The 13,015-nt window shown below is 41.6% G+C and overlaps 1 protein-coding gene across 2 annotated transcripts in view; it reads left to right on the top strand.

Moving 5' to 3' along the window:
• tmtc3 (transmembrane O-mannosyltransferase targeting cadherins 3) overlaps positions 1-13,015 on the top strand; it is a 241,361-nt gene that overhangs the window by 531 nt on the left and 227,815 nt on the right. For both annotated transcript variants that reach the window (XM_084334576.1, XM_084334577.1), the window contains exons 2-3: positions 552-765; positions 7,806-8,024. In XM_084334576.1, coding sequence (XP_084190702.1) covers positions 577-765; positions 7,806-8,024 — 408 coding nt within the window. In that variant the 5' untranslated portion in view covers positions 552-576. The remainder of the gene's footprint in view (positions 1-551; positions 766-7,805; positions 8,025-13,015) is intronic.

The following is a 13,015-nucleotide window of genomic DNA, read 5'->3' as shown; positions in this document are numbered from 1 at the left end:
TCACCACAGCCGTGCTGGACTATTTTCCACCTTTATAACGTTAACACAAAGCATTACTTAACCAGCTACTTAACCTGCATGTATTGTAAGTAACCCAGTTGTTGACTCTGTCCTTTGAATCCAGTCAGACAGAATAAGGCTACGTGGATGGCAGAGTTTTGTAAAAGCCTTTGGGACTTTATGATGAATTGAAAATGGGGGACCCTGATGTAAACAAGACGAAAGTCTTTCTCTGGTCTGCATCACCTTAACAATTGTATGTATTGAGCTGTACTGTACTGTACCCATTTTGCAATCTGTTAATACAGTTTTCAATCAATCAATCAAACTATACAAATGCAAATAGACAGGTTTGACATTTTTCTGTCCTGGATATATTCAGAAAATGATTAGGAATAATTTAAATAGCTGTCGATAAAAATATAATTTCTTCAAAATGTTTGAAGAAATTACATGAAAGTTTCAGATTTTAGTCTGCATCTATATGAATTTGTTTGAATATAAGTGACTTAATTATGCTGCTCCTGCAATTTTTTTTCCTTTCTGGACAGTGATCAATGAAGCCTTTCGTTTGCGATGGCTGTCGTGTCATGGAAGGAGATCTTGCTTTTGACTGGACTGGTGGTGGGATGTTACTGGAACAGTTTGTCATGCGGCTTTGTGTTTGACGATGTCTCCGCAATACTTGATAATAAAGACCTGCGTCCCTCCACCCCTCTTCGGAACCTCTTCCATAATGACTTCTGGGGGACACCCATGTCAGAGGTACAGTATATAATGGGCCATTGCTTGCTTATTTAAGAGAGCCATATTTACTGGTTTAGGCCAGGGCAGGGAATTAACAAGGGCTTGTGGCAAAATGCCCCGGAAAGTACATGCAATGCCATTGAAATACAGGATGAAGAGGAAGAACGCACAGCCTATTGTATACATTCTGAAAGATTTGGGGGGATTGTTCCATATTATGCAAAAAAAATAAATCCCCATTGCCCCATCCCTCTCAGTTAACTATTGGGTGTCACTATTCGGTTGTTAAGTCATGACGTATTGACTTTCCAATAAACAGTTTCCGGGGCCAAGCTTCCTGCGTTGGCTGAGACTCTCGTCTATTCAACATGCCCCAGTGCTGCGTCCCTTGTTGTTTTATTAGATCTGGGGGGGGAAATGGTGTATGTGCTCCTAGTATCTCCAGCTGTCTGAAGTGGAGCATTTGGCCCCGGACATGAATATGTCAGACTTAAAGGAAAACTCCAACATTTTGGGAAATTAGCTTATTTAACATCTTCCCTGGAGTTAGACAAGAAGATACATACATTTTTTGTCTATCTGCATGCATTAGGCTTAGGGAACGCCCGCACCGTTAGCGTAGCTTAGCTTCATCAATGGAAGTGGGTCAGACTTTTACCCTGAAGTTCCCTACAGTCCCGAAATACACTCCAAATCGTTCCTGTAAACATGTTGTGACCTGTGTATTTACTACGTGGAGAAATAAAAAATAATTGAATTCGACATTTACGTTTTCTAAGGAAATATACTCGGAACTATTTTTTGCCGAACCACTCCTCTCGGGGGCGCAGTGATTTCACGCAACGCAGTGCTACTTTTTTTTTTCTTTTTTTTTAACAGCTTTATTGGTCACGCAGGACCGACAGAGGAGAGGGCGAACGGGAGGAGAGGTGGGGGAGACATGCGACAAATAACGACGGGAGCTGGGATCCCGCCATGAGGGCGCCCCTCAGTGCTACTTTCTAACGTGACCCCAGTGTTTGTTTACATTTTCATTTCATTCAAAGGATCCGAACCGATTGAATTTTATGACTGTGGTAAGTTTTAATTTATGTTTTTAGATGGAAGGCTGTATTCCATCTGTCTAACGTTAGCGAATATTGTGAGATTGATGAATAGGACAGTCACAACGTTGCTCGACTATCGACCTAGTTAGCCCCTTTCCTGACTGCGATGCACGGCTACAGGGTTTGGGCGAGTGAATCCACACTCGTGGTATTATTATAACTCTTATTGTGTAACGCTAGCGCTAGCCCCTTAAAACTTACCACAGTCATGGTATCCATAAACTTCAATCGGTTCGGATCCTTTGAATGAAATGAAAATGTAAACGAACACTGGCGTCACGTTAGAAAGTAGCACTGCGTTGCGTGAAATCACTGCGCCCAGAGAGGAGTGGTTAGGCAAAAAATAGTTCCGAGTATATTTGCTTAGAAAACGTAAATGTCAAATTCAATTATTTTTTATTTCTCCACATGGTAAATACACAGGTCAGACTGTAGGGAACTTCAGGGTAAAAGTCTGACCCACTTGCAGTGATGATGAAGTTACGCTAACGGTGTGGGCGTTCCCTAAGCCTAATTCATGCAGATAGACAAAAAAGGTCTGCATCTTCTTGTCTAACTCCAGGGAAGATGTTAAATAAGCTAGCTAATTTCCCAAAATGTTGGAGTTTTCCCTTAACAACCGAATAGGAAGAGGAGCTATAACCCACTTGCTAAGCAATGGGCGCCAGCCATTACAGGGCTGTACAGTGCGACGAGGTCATCTCATATTGCGGCAGAATTTTGCCTGTGCGAATACAGAAAAATATTTGGGGGCACCCATGCGAGTACTGATTTCAACCCTTTAATTCACATTTCACTCCTTTTTTTCGAGGAATTTAAACGTCGCAAAAAACTAAACTTGTTATCTTGTTATATCTCTCCTCCCTCGGTCTCTCTCCGTCTGCCCGGAGCGGGGCTGAGTTACACACTTGCGCTACTCTAGTCACTCACACATGCACATACGGGTACTTCACGTACTTGAGAGGCGCAGCTGTCCGTGCTGAAGCAGAGCAGAGCTCATCATAGTGGAGAACGAAACGTTCGAAAAAAGCATGCTTAGCGCGACCTGTGTAACATTAAGTTACACTGCTATCTAGGGATGGGTACCGAATTCGGTACTTTTAAAAGGTACCTACCGAAACACGTCGGCACTACCGAGTATCGATTCACGTGAGATCCAACGGTGCCTACTTTCGGTTATGAGAACGGAAAAAAAAATTCTGTTTACGCAAAACGAAACCGCACGTTAACACTATCAGTGCCGACCTTGTTTACCTTTTTACCCCGTTGAATGTCATCATCCACTTCAATGTTAGCGTTAAAAACGCCTAATCTATGTTTTAAATTATGGCTATGTGTCTAATCTGCCCGTTGCTTATCAATGACTTGTTTGCAGTCAACATTGTCGAAAAAGGATTGTTTTTTTAATCGGTTCATATCCTTTTTATAGCATTTCGAATAGCTATCGTCCTCTCGAAAATTTTCGGAAAATTGAAAGATTTCGTCATAAACGGCATTTATTGGAATATTCTCGAATACACTAGACACGTTGTCATTTGTCGGCCTATTTATGAATCGTTTTCAAATAAACGCTAGATTATCGATAGTATATGTGCACGCTATAGAGGCTAGCTAAAAAATCTATTCTCTCGTTTCCTCAAGATCACGCACATATAGGGACACGCTGTTATCTCAGTGAATACAGCTCCGATTACCCCAAGACTGGTAACATAGACTCCTTACCTTAGATCAGATGTTCTCAAAAGATTATTTCAATTCCTGATCGCCATTCCAAACGGCACAATACATGTTTTCAAACTCTCTTTGGGTGTTTGCAATTCATGGGGAGTATACTTGTCTTGTCTCTGATATCTTGGTACAGTGGGCAGGTTATGTCTCTGATATCTTGGTACAGTGGGCAGGTTGTTAGAAAGTGTAGCTCAGTTTTCCACCTCTGCTCTTGCTCTCTGCTACTATCTCCAAACTTCCACTCCTCTCGAAACTTTATTTTATTATGTGCTTGCGCTGCCGTGTGGGTTTTCTTTTTAGCGGTCGGCTTGCTCCTTCCATATAGTTTCACATATTTGTAACTTATTTATCGTTAAGCTAACGTTAGCTAATCGTCGGACATAACGTTAGCTCCGTAGGCTAAGAGTAGACAGAAGAATAGCGGATGTGACGTCGGTAAACAAGCCACAGGCTGTTATGTAAGACCAAACACACCACACAGCGGGTCTTCTCCAAAGCGGGGGTGGAGCGAAAATAACTGCTAGAATACTCAATCAGCAGCAGAGTAGTTCATTGCTGCTAGATTGTTTGTTTGTTTAATCAGTTGTAAAATACTTTCATTTATTTGTTATTTAAATATATAGATGTGTATTTGACTATTTTTTGATCAGCAGAATAGTTAATTTCTGCTAGAGTGGTTTGTTTACCCTTGTTTTATACTTGTTATTTTGTAAAATACAATACCTTTATTTATTTTGTATTTAAATATATAGGTGTACCTATAGGTGTAAGGTACTAAAATTAACCTTTTAGTTAATTTGTTGAACATATTTTTTTAAATAAACATAACATTTATTTAAAGATATGTGTGTGACTGTGTATATATATATATATATATATATGTTTCATACAGGGGATTGCAGTTCAAAGTGCTTTACATCAGTAAGATGTAAATAATAATAATACATTATTTATTTATTAAATATTAAGTTTTGATTTTTTTCTTTTACAACTGAGGTAGGTAGATAAAAATTTTAGAGACTAAAGTACAGAAAAAAGTACCGTTGGGTACCGGTAGCGATTCACAGGTAACAGTATCGATTCAAATGTGAACAGTATCCATCCCTACTGCTATCTCCTATCTTAACGTTAGCAAGCTAAGCATGCATGGCGCAACGTGTGTAACATTAAGTTACACTTAGGGGTGCACCGATATATCGGTCGGGTATCGGTATCGGCCGATAAGTGTCTTGTTGACTTCCATCGGCCTATCAGCCGATAAGCTCAAATGTGCCGATGGCAGTGGCCGATAAATATCCGTCAATTTGTGTCGCGTCAATCTGGTCCACACGTTCAAACTTTGAAAAAAGTTTCAGTCAAGCGACCTGCACACACACGCTACTGCATCAAAGTTACTTATGATTAACAAAGGCATTCGTTTTGTGGCATTACCGTTATATAGTTACACGTTCAATAACATCAGCATATTTACCCGAACATAGCAAGCATTACTCATTCATATCTCTCACTTCATTCCTTTGCTCAGAGAGCCCGTACTGAATTGTACCCATTCTGCAATCTGTTAATAAAGTTTTCAATCAGACAAATGTATAGAAAAGCTTTTATTATAACATTCGTTGCAGTAAAATCATTATGCCTCGTTTGGTCATCCTGCAGAGCGCTGGTAGTCTACTACAGTGAGTTGTTTATTTAAAGCGAGTGTGTGCTGTGAGTGTAATTGATGGTTTGTTACATAGTAGGGATGTCCCGATCGCCTTTTTTTGCTCCCGATCCGATCCCGATCATGTGATTTTAAATATCTACCGATTCCGATCGTTCCCGATCCGATCTTTCACATTAGTAATAAATTTTTACGCATTTGTGTCAGAAACTGGCGGAGCAAGAAGCCCCTCTGTTGCCTATAGTCCGGGGCGCGAGCGCGGCGGCTCTTGTTATTACATTCATTTGTGCTTCATATGAGAAATATTAAAAGTTTCAATATATGTTTGCACATTAGTATACATTCAGTGTTCGACTTACGTAATGATTAGCTCCATTCTGGTCTGAAACGCCGACGATAATCCTCAGTCACACAGCAAATAATTGCCGTTATCTGAAAAGTTAGTCTGAAAACTCCGCCTCCTGCTGCTTCATGAGTTTTTCCTCCACGCGAAATGTCCTCCTTGCAAACATTGCAATTGCTGTTGGACTGGCTTGACTTTCTATTTTAAAATGCTTAGTTACAAACCTCTAGCAGCTGCTCAAGTCAGTGGATAACCGTGTTTCGGGGAGCAACGTGTTGTTTGTTGCAACGGTGTAAATTAAAGGGGATGCGTTTGTTGTGGACAATTATTCTGCTCTGTGTGACAATAAATACATTAATGATATATTATATGTAATTTAAAACCAAAACTAAGGCCTCCGTATGAGTTTAAGACGTGAACATGGTCATGTTTGTTGAAAAAAAATTAAAAAAAAATCTTTTTTTGACTGCCGATTTTTATTTAAAAAAAAATCCGATCCCGATCCTCTGAAAAGCACGTGATCGGCGCCGATCCCGATCACGTGATCGGATCGGGACATCCCTATTACATAGCGCTGCTGGCGGGACAAAACCTCAACTCCAAAAACCCAACTTTTCAAAAAAACAAACACAGATTTGAGGGCGAATAGAGTTGGGAGGTTTAGACAGATGATCGGTTTAATGCTTTCCCATTGTTTAAACTTTGTAAAACCCACACACACATATGGAAGATGATCTACGGAGTTGATTTATATATAAAATAAAATTTAAATGGAGTTATGAGGTTTTGTCCCACCAGCAGCGATAGTGTTATTGTCGTTGAACATCCTGATGGCCAGGGGATAGAAGCTCCTTTTGAGTCTCTCTGTGCTTGCCATGAGACTCCGGTATCGCTTGCCTGACCGCAGCAGTTCAAAGAGGCAGTTGTTTGGGTGGCTAGAGTCTTTTATTATTCTCTTAGCCTTACCCCTGCAATGCTTGTTGTAAATGTCTTGGAGAGTGGGAAGCCCACCTCCAATTGTGCGTTAGGCTGAACGGGCCACTCTCTGTAGTCTGCTACGGTCTTGTGCGGTGCTATTCCCAAACCAGGAGGTGATATTGCCAGTCAGGATGCTCTCTATTGTGCATGAGTTCTTAAGGATCTTCTGACTCACGTTGAACTTCCTTAGTCGCCTAAGGAAGTAGAGGCGTTGTCGTGCCTTCTTGACTACACTGTCAATGTGTGTGGTCCATGTCAAGTCCTCGGATATGTGGACTCCGAGGTACTTAAAACTGTTCACTCTCTCTACCGGTGCCCAGTCGATGCTGAGGGGGCTGTAGTCCCTGACCCCCGACCTCCTAAAGTCCACAATCATCTCTTTTGTTTTGCTGACGTTCAGGGTGGTGGGGACGCGTTATTTTTTTTCCTAGCCGCATTTCTGGCAAGACGCTCTCTGATTGGCCGACGCCTGTTTCTACACTGGTTAAGCTTAGGCACTCTTTTGAAGTTGGTTAAGGTTAGAGTTTGTCTTAGAGCGTGACGGCAAGTTCTTTTGACGGTTAACCTTAGGCACTCTTTCGAAGTTGGTTAAGGTTAGAGTTTGTCTTAGAGCATGGCAATAGAACGGCAGGTAGTTTGCAGGCTGTTCGACGCGGAAATGGGCAAAGACACAGCTCGTCACGCGATTGGGCAAACATGTCAGTGGCCAATCAGAGAGCGTCAGTCAGTGGCCAATCAGAGAGCGTCTGCCAGAAATGCGGCTAGGAAAAAAAATAACGCGGTGGGGACTATGGTGTTGAAAGCTGATCTATAGTCAATGAACAGCAATCTCACATAGAGTAAACTCGTTGTTGGCGGGGAATGAGTTAAAGAAACACGCCAACAGTATAGGAAATACGCTTACCATCTTCTCCAGAGTCGGACAAGAAGATAGATACCTATCAGGCTGCAAGCTAGCCTAACTTAGCACAAATTAATGGAAGCAGATCTAGCCTAGCTGCTGACCAAAAACACCTCTCCTGGAGTTTTAAGCTAGGTTAGCTAGCTTCCAACAGGCTGCCCAAGTAGAGCCTATGTATGGGAAACACGGTCTATGAAGTACATTTTATCATTGTTTTTCCTGCTGCAAAACATGTCCAGACTACAGCAAACACCTAATCTCCCAATCATCTTCAGTGTCTTTTCTAGTAGTCAGCAGGGATCACTCTGCACCTTAACTCAATATATATTTATGACTCCACAGGAACGCAGCCATAAATCCTATCGACCCCTCACTGTGCTCACCTTTCGGCTGAACTACCTCATCAGTGAGCTGAGTGCCGCCTCCTACCACCTGTTCAATGTGGTGCTGCACGCTGTGGTGTGTGTGCTTTTTCTGCGTGTGTGTCGGCTGTTTCTGGACAAGACCTCGAGCCTGGTGGCGGCACTGCTGTTTGCTGTACACCCCATCCACACTGAAGCCGTAAGTATTCACTTACTGGGCCAAAGTCAAGCTATGTAAGGGGGATGGGATGGGCCATATGGCCACAATATCTTTCTTAGTTTTGACGGTTTAACAGTATTTGAAGGCATTTCGTTTTTTAGTACAAGTTACAATGTGATATGGTATCAACATCAATCACACTTCCACACAACATCAACACAGGGTAACCAGTCCATGGCACGAATGCTCCTGGTAAGAAAACATGACATTAGGTTGAACACTAGGGGTGTAATGGTACACGTATCCGTACTGAACCATTTCATTACTGGACCTTCCGTTCAGTATGCGCTGTGTACCGAACAAATGCAACGGTACGAATGCGCGTGCAGAACTTTTTTTTGTGTGCAGAATTTTATTTAAAACTCCAAGTTCACCCCTTCCCAAAATATAACTTGCGCAAAGGGTCGGATATTCGTTCAGCCCACGCACAACACTGAGAGATTACCTGTAATTTAGCATAGCCTCATAGTGTGGCGACATACACACACACACACACACACACACACACACACACACACACACACACACACACACACACACACACCTTCTCTCTCTCAGTGCGTGAGGAGGATTGGTGCTAGATTGAGAAGGGGCTGTCTCGGAGATCAAATTAATGATAGTTTGCGGCATATAGAACGGACATTCATACACGGCAACGCGCCTCCAAACAAGGTGTGATAAACATGAAGCAGGAAATAGTATTTACTAGGGATGCTCGATATTGGCTTTTTTACCGATATGCCGATATTGTCCAACTCTTAATTTCCGATGCCGATATCAACCGATACCGATATATGCAGAATAATTTCAGGTAATTAACATTACATATCTCTTGTTGTGGAATTAACACAACATTATGCATACTTTTGACAATAAATAAAATCAGAATTTGTTCTTACTTGCTTGCCTGGGTAAATAAAGGTTATAGAAATGTAAAAAAATAAATTTTATAATTTTTTTTAAACCGATGCCGATATCGGCCGCTAATATCGATAGGCCAATAATAGTGTAATTCAATAAACATGTTGTCATTTTTCGCCTGATTATCGGATCTTCCTGAAATCAACGCTAGATCATCGCTATTATCCTTTGTTGTGCAAGCAAGCATGCAATGTGATTTAGACCCCCCCCCCCCCCCCCCCCCCAAACAGCCAAACAGCCATAACACAGATAGCTTCAATCGCAGTAGAAATAAATATCAGATCAACGCAAGCTTTCATATGTGTCCTTACCTGGTCTCTGAAGTAATAAAAAATAATCTCATCGCCCATTCCAGTTATCCACAGAGATCGTGCCTCCGACGTTGTTGGACATTGCTCTTCAACGGGCGGGCGGGGTCAGTAGTCCAAAGCATCCCTACAAGTGTGTGTTTTGCCGGAGTGTTTAGGACCTGCCCCCATGCCGCAGCTCGGTAGAGAAAAGAAACCAACCCGTTTCTAACGGGGTGCATTACTGGCCGAAGGCGTTAGAAGGCGGTATAATACCGTCTGCCAGCTCAGACACACTCGGAACAGTTTGCACAAGGTGCCCCGCTGAATTATGAATGGCAATAGATAATAAAAGAAATACCGTGACAGAAGCGTAGATCTACGTTTCCGGCACTCAACCGTCGGGCGACAGAAACGTAGATCTACGTGAACGGCAATCAATGTGTTAAAGGTGCTGTAAGTGGTATTTTCTTTGTTAAAATAAGTGTTCTACATTCCGACAGCCATCACTGATGAGTGTTTGGTCAATAACATGGGTCTCCCCGTCCCTACGCTCTGCAGTAAACGGATATTTTACCAGTGACACTGGACATATTACAAAATGACGCTCAATATCTTTAGTGCGCTTACTTTGATCTTTACTTTGATCTTGGGCTTGTGTCCACATAGTATTTTTTTTCTGGGCGCCAGCATATTGTTTTCAATTGTTTCCAATGAGAAGTGAGCGTATGCGGTCGCATGCGACAGTCTAGAGGAAAAGTGTTGCACCCGGCTTCTGTTTTTAGAGCGTTACGACTTCTTTTGTACAGCCCAATTGCAACACCAGGCAATAGAAATAAATAACAAATATACAATCAAACGCAAAGAGGTGAATCACAATGCCAGACAATAGAAATAAATAACATATACAATTAAACGTAAAAAGGCGAAAATTGCGGTTCTAGACAGTAAAATAACAAATGGATGATGTTAATCCTAAACAACAACGCTAGTCTGTCATACAATGGTGGTTAGGTGGATGGTGATGGATACATTGTTGCTAGTCTGACATACAACAGTGGTTAGGTGGTTGGTCATAGTTACTGTTGCTAGTCTGTAGGGCTGACCTTCAAAGCTTTTTTTGGCAATCGAAGCTTCGGGGCCGAGCTTCGATTTTAATTCGAAGCTTCGAAAAAGATATTTTTTTTATTAATTAAATTTTAAATTTTTTAATCTTATGTTGTGGGACTTGTACAGCACTTGGTAAACTTTGTTGTTTTTAAATGTGCTCTATAAATAAAGTGGATTGGATTAATTAATTAAGTAGCCCCTTTCGTGACTGTGACGCAGCCAACAAGGTTTCACTCTGCTGCCCTGCCTGGGTGCAGTGGGGCTGCTCTCACAGCCAACGACATGACATTACATAATTATGTTGCAACCTTCGTCTATCAAGCAAACAATTATATAAATATTTATATGTAGTTGATAGAGACAAAGGCAGAATTCGACTTAATTTAGCACGTTTTATTAAGACATATTTTTATATGGGTCGGGACACTTTAAAAAAGCAGCACAATGAACACAAATCTGTCCGACATAGTCTTAAATAACAAACGGCAGTGAATATCCCATTAGACTCCAAAATGATATTGCTACACCTATATCCAGTAAATCTCAACCTGAGAACCAAACAATTTAAATGTATTGATTTTGCTATACTGCAGGCAAAAAGAACAATAGCTTTCAATTGGAAGAAAATAGACGCACCCACAATCGGTGCTTGGATTAAGAACATGGCACAATGCATGTCTATGGAGAGAATAACATATATCCTCAGGAACAATATAGAGGTTTACGAGGATATATGGAAACCATTTAATGACTATCTGAGAAGGGAAGATATAGGAGGGCTGCTATAGGATGAGTCCCCCCGCTCTCTCCCGCGGTCAGTCGTGACCCAGACCCCGGGGAAGAGCGGAGGCACGTCATTGAAGGTGTTATAAAGATGTCATTTATTAATTTTTATTTTTATCTTTACTTTTATTAAAAAAATATCTTCAATTTTTATTTATGTACGAGCTATTTTACTGGAGGTACCAATGAATGTACGTATTATTTCTATATGACAACAGTAAAAACAGACTCAAAGATGCTAAGAGAGAAAAGGGGAGGGGGTATGTGGGTATACTTGTATAAACTTGTGGAGAAAAGGAATTAAGAATAATTGTCGACAATGAAAACCTGAAATGTGTACTGTAAAACCCAATAAAAAAATATTGTATAAAAAATAACAAACGGCATTGCTTCGCTTCTTCGTCGACATGTCTGCTGCACATGTCCTTGTTGTTTTCAACACAGATAATCTCCACATGCTTGTTGTAGAGAGGTGGAGTTGAGGCGCCGCTTACTTTCGTTTCATTGGAATGGAGGCGGGAAGGCGCCGCTTACTTTCGTTTCATTGGAATGGAGGCGCAAGATTTTGGAGGCAAAAAAATTAAAAATTAAAACAAATTAACACTATGGTCGCCAAAAACGCCGTAGGACATCTTTCCCCGCCATGCTCATTCTGCCAAAGACGCTGTTGTGAAGGGCCAGATTAAACTGAGAATCTACCTTTATCGTTTGATATACTTTGTATATTATTTATATATATACACGGAATATCCCTTTACCTGCGTTCAAACCAGAGTAATATTCGCTCTCCTATTGGACAGCGCCCCCAGGCGCCAGCGCGCAAGCCCCCAACGGCAGGTTCAAAGACAAGTTCAGGCATGTCAGAACATGCCCGGAGTCAGCGTATTGATACCAGACAAAGACTGCGGTTTGGGACTAGATATTCACTTAAGTATAAATACAGCGCAAGGTGCGCACACCGTGAGAACGTTCAGTACCTTACCCACCTTCACCACGAGTCAACGTGCAGTGAAGTGAGCAACCTTGCGTCTAACAGAGCATGGAGAACCACGTGCGAGTAGAGTAGTAAAAGTGTCAGAGTTTAGTGAAGTAACGTCGAGTTCGACCTAATCTAATGTGAAGTAAATAGTCGTTCATTATTGTATATCGTGCGGCCACAGTTCGTTCGTGTGTAGCATTACCCAGCGGTTCGTCGTGTCTTTAGCTAGTGTACTTAGCCAGGGTGTGTGGCCTAAATACGTCGCCCACACCCGAGGAGTCCTAGGCGGAGAACCGTTGGACATGTACACAGGAGAATCGGCGTCGGCGATTGCAGAACCATTACTGGTTGGATTATATTGATTTGGAACGTGGTACCCGGAGAAGAGCATCGTTGATTTCCACTATCGTTTGGGATTCAACCTCGTGAGGATTACAACTCGGGCCGGCCTCGTGGACGGAGGCTGGCTAGCTGTCATCAATGCTATCTAGCATTTGGATTACAATTATTACTTTGCTGCTGATCAAGGGAGTTTACAAGGACCGACTCCTGTACCTGGAGTCTCTTTATTCCTCATTGAATCAGACGGAGTACCCGAACATTCCTCTACCCTCCAGGCCTTACACCCCCGGAGGGAACCCATTGTCTCCAGGCGGTACCAGTAGGGATGGGTATCGTTAGTTAACGGTTCGGTACTTTATCGATACTCTTATCGGTTCTTTTTGATATTTTTTTTTGCAAGAAAAAAAGACAATTAATTAAGAACAGAATCGACATTGCTTTATTATTTATACAACTTAATACTTTATAAATAAGTATTATAAATAAATATAATTTCTTCAGCAACAGCAGCAGCAATGTTCTTTTATATAACTTTATAAATAAATATA

Source organism: Notolepis coatsorum, assembly GCF_963971535.1.
Source record: "Notolepis coatsorum genome assembly, chromosome: 18".
In the NCBI taxonomy this organism is placed as follows: domain Eukaryota; kingdom Metazoa; phylum Chordata; class Actinopteri; order Aulopiformes; family Paralepididae; genus Notolepis; species Notolepis coatsorum.
The sequence above is the reverse complement of the archived record's forward strand: the minus strand, read 5'-3'. Positions and strand labels throughout refer to the sequence as shown.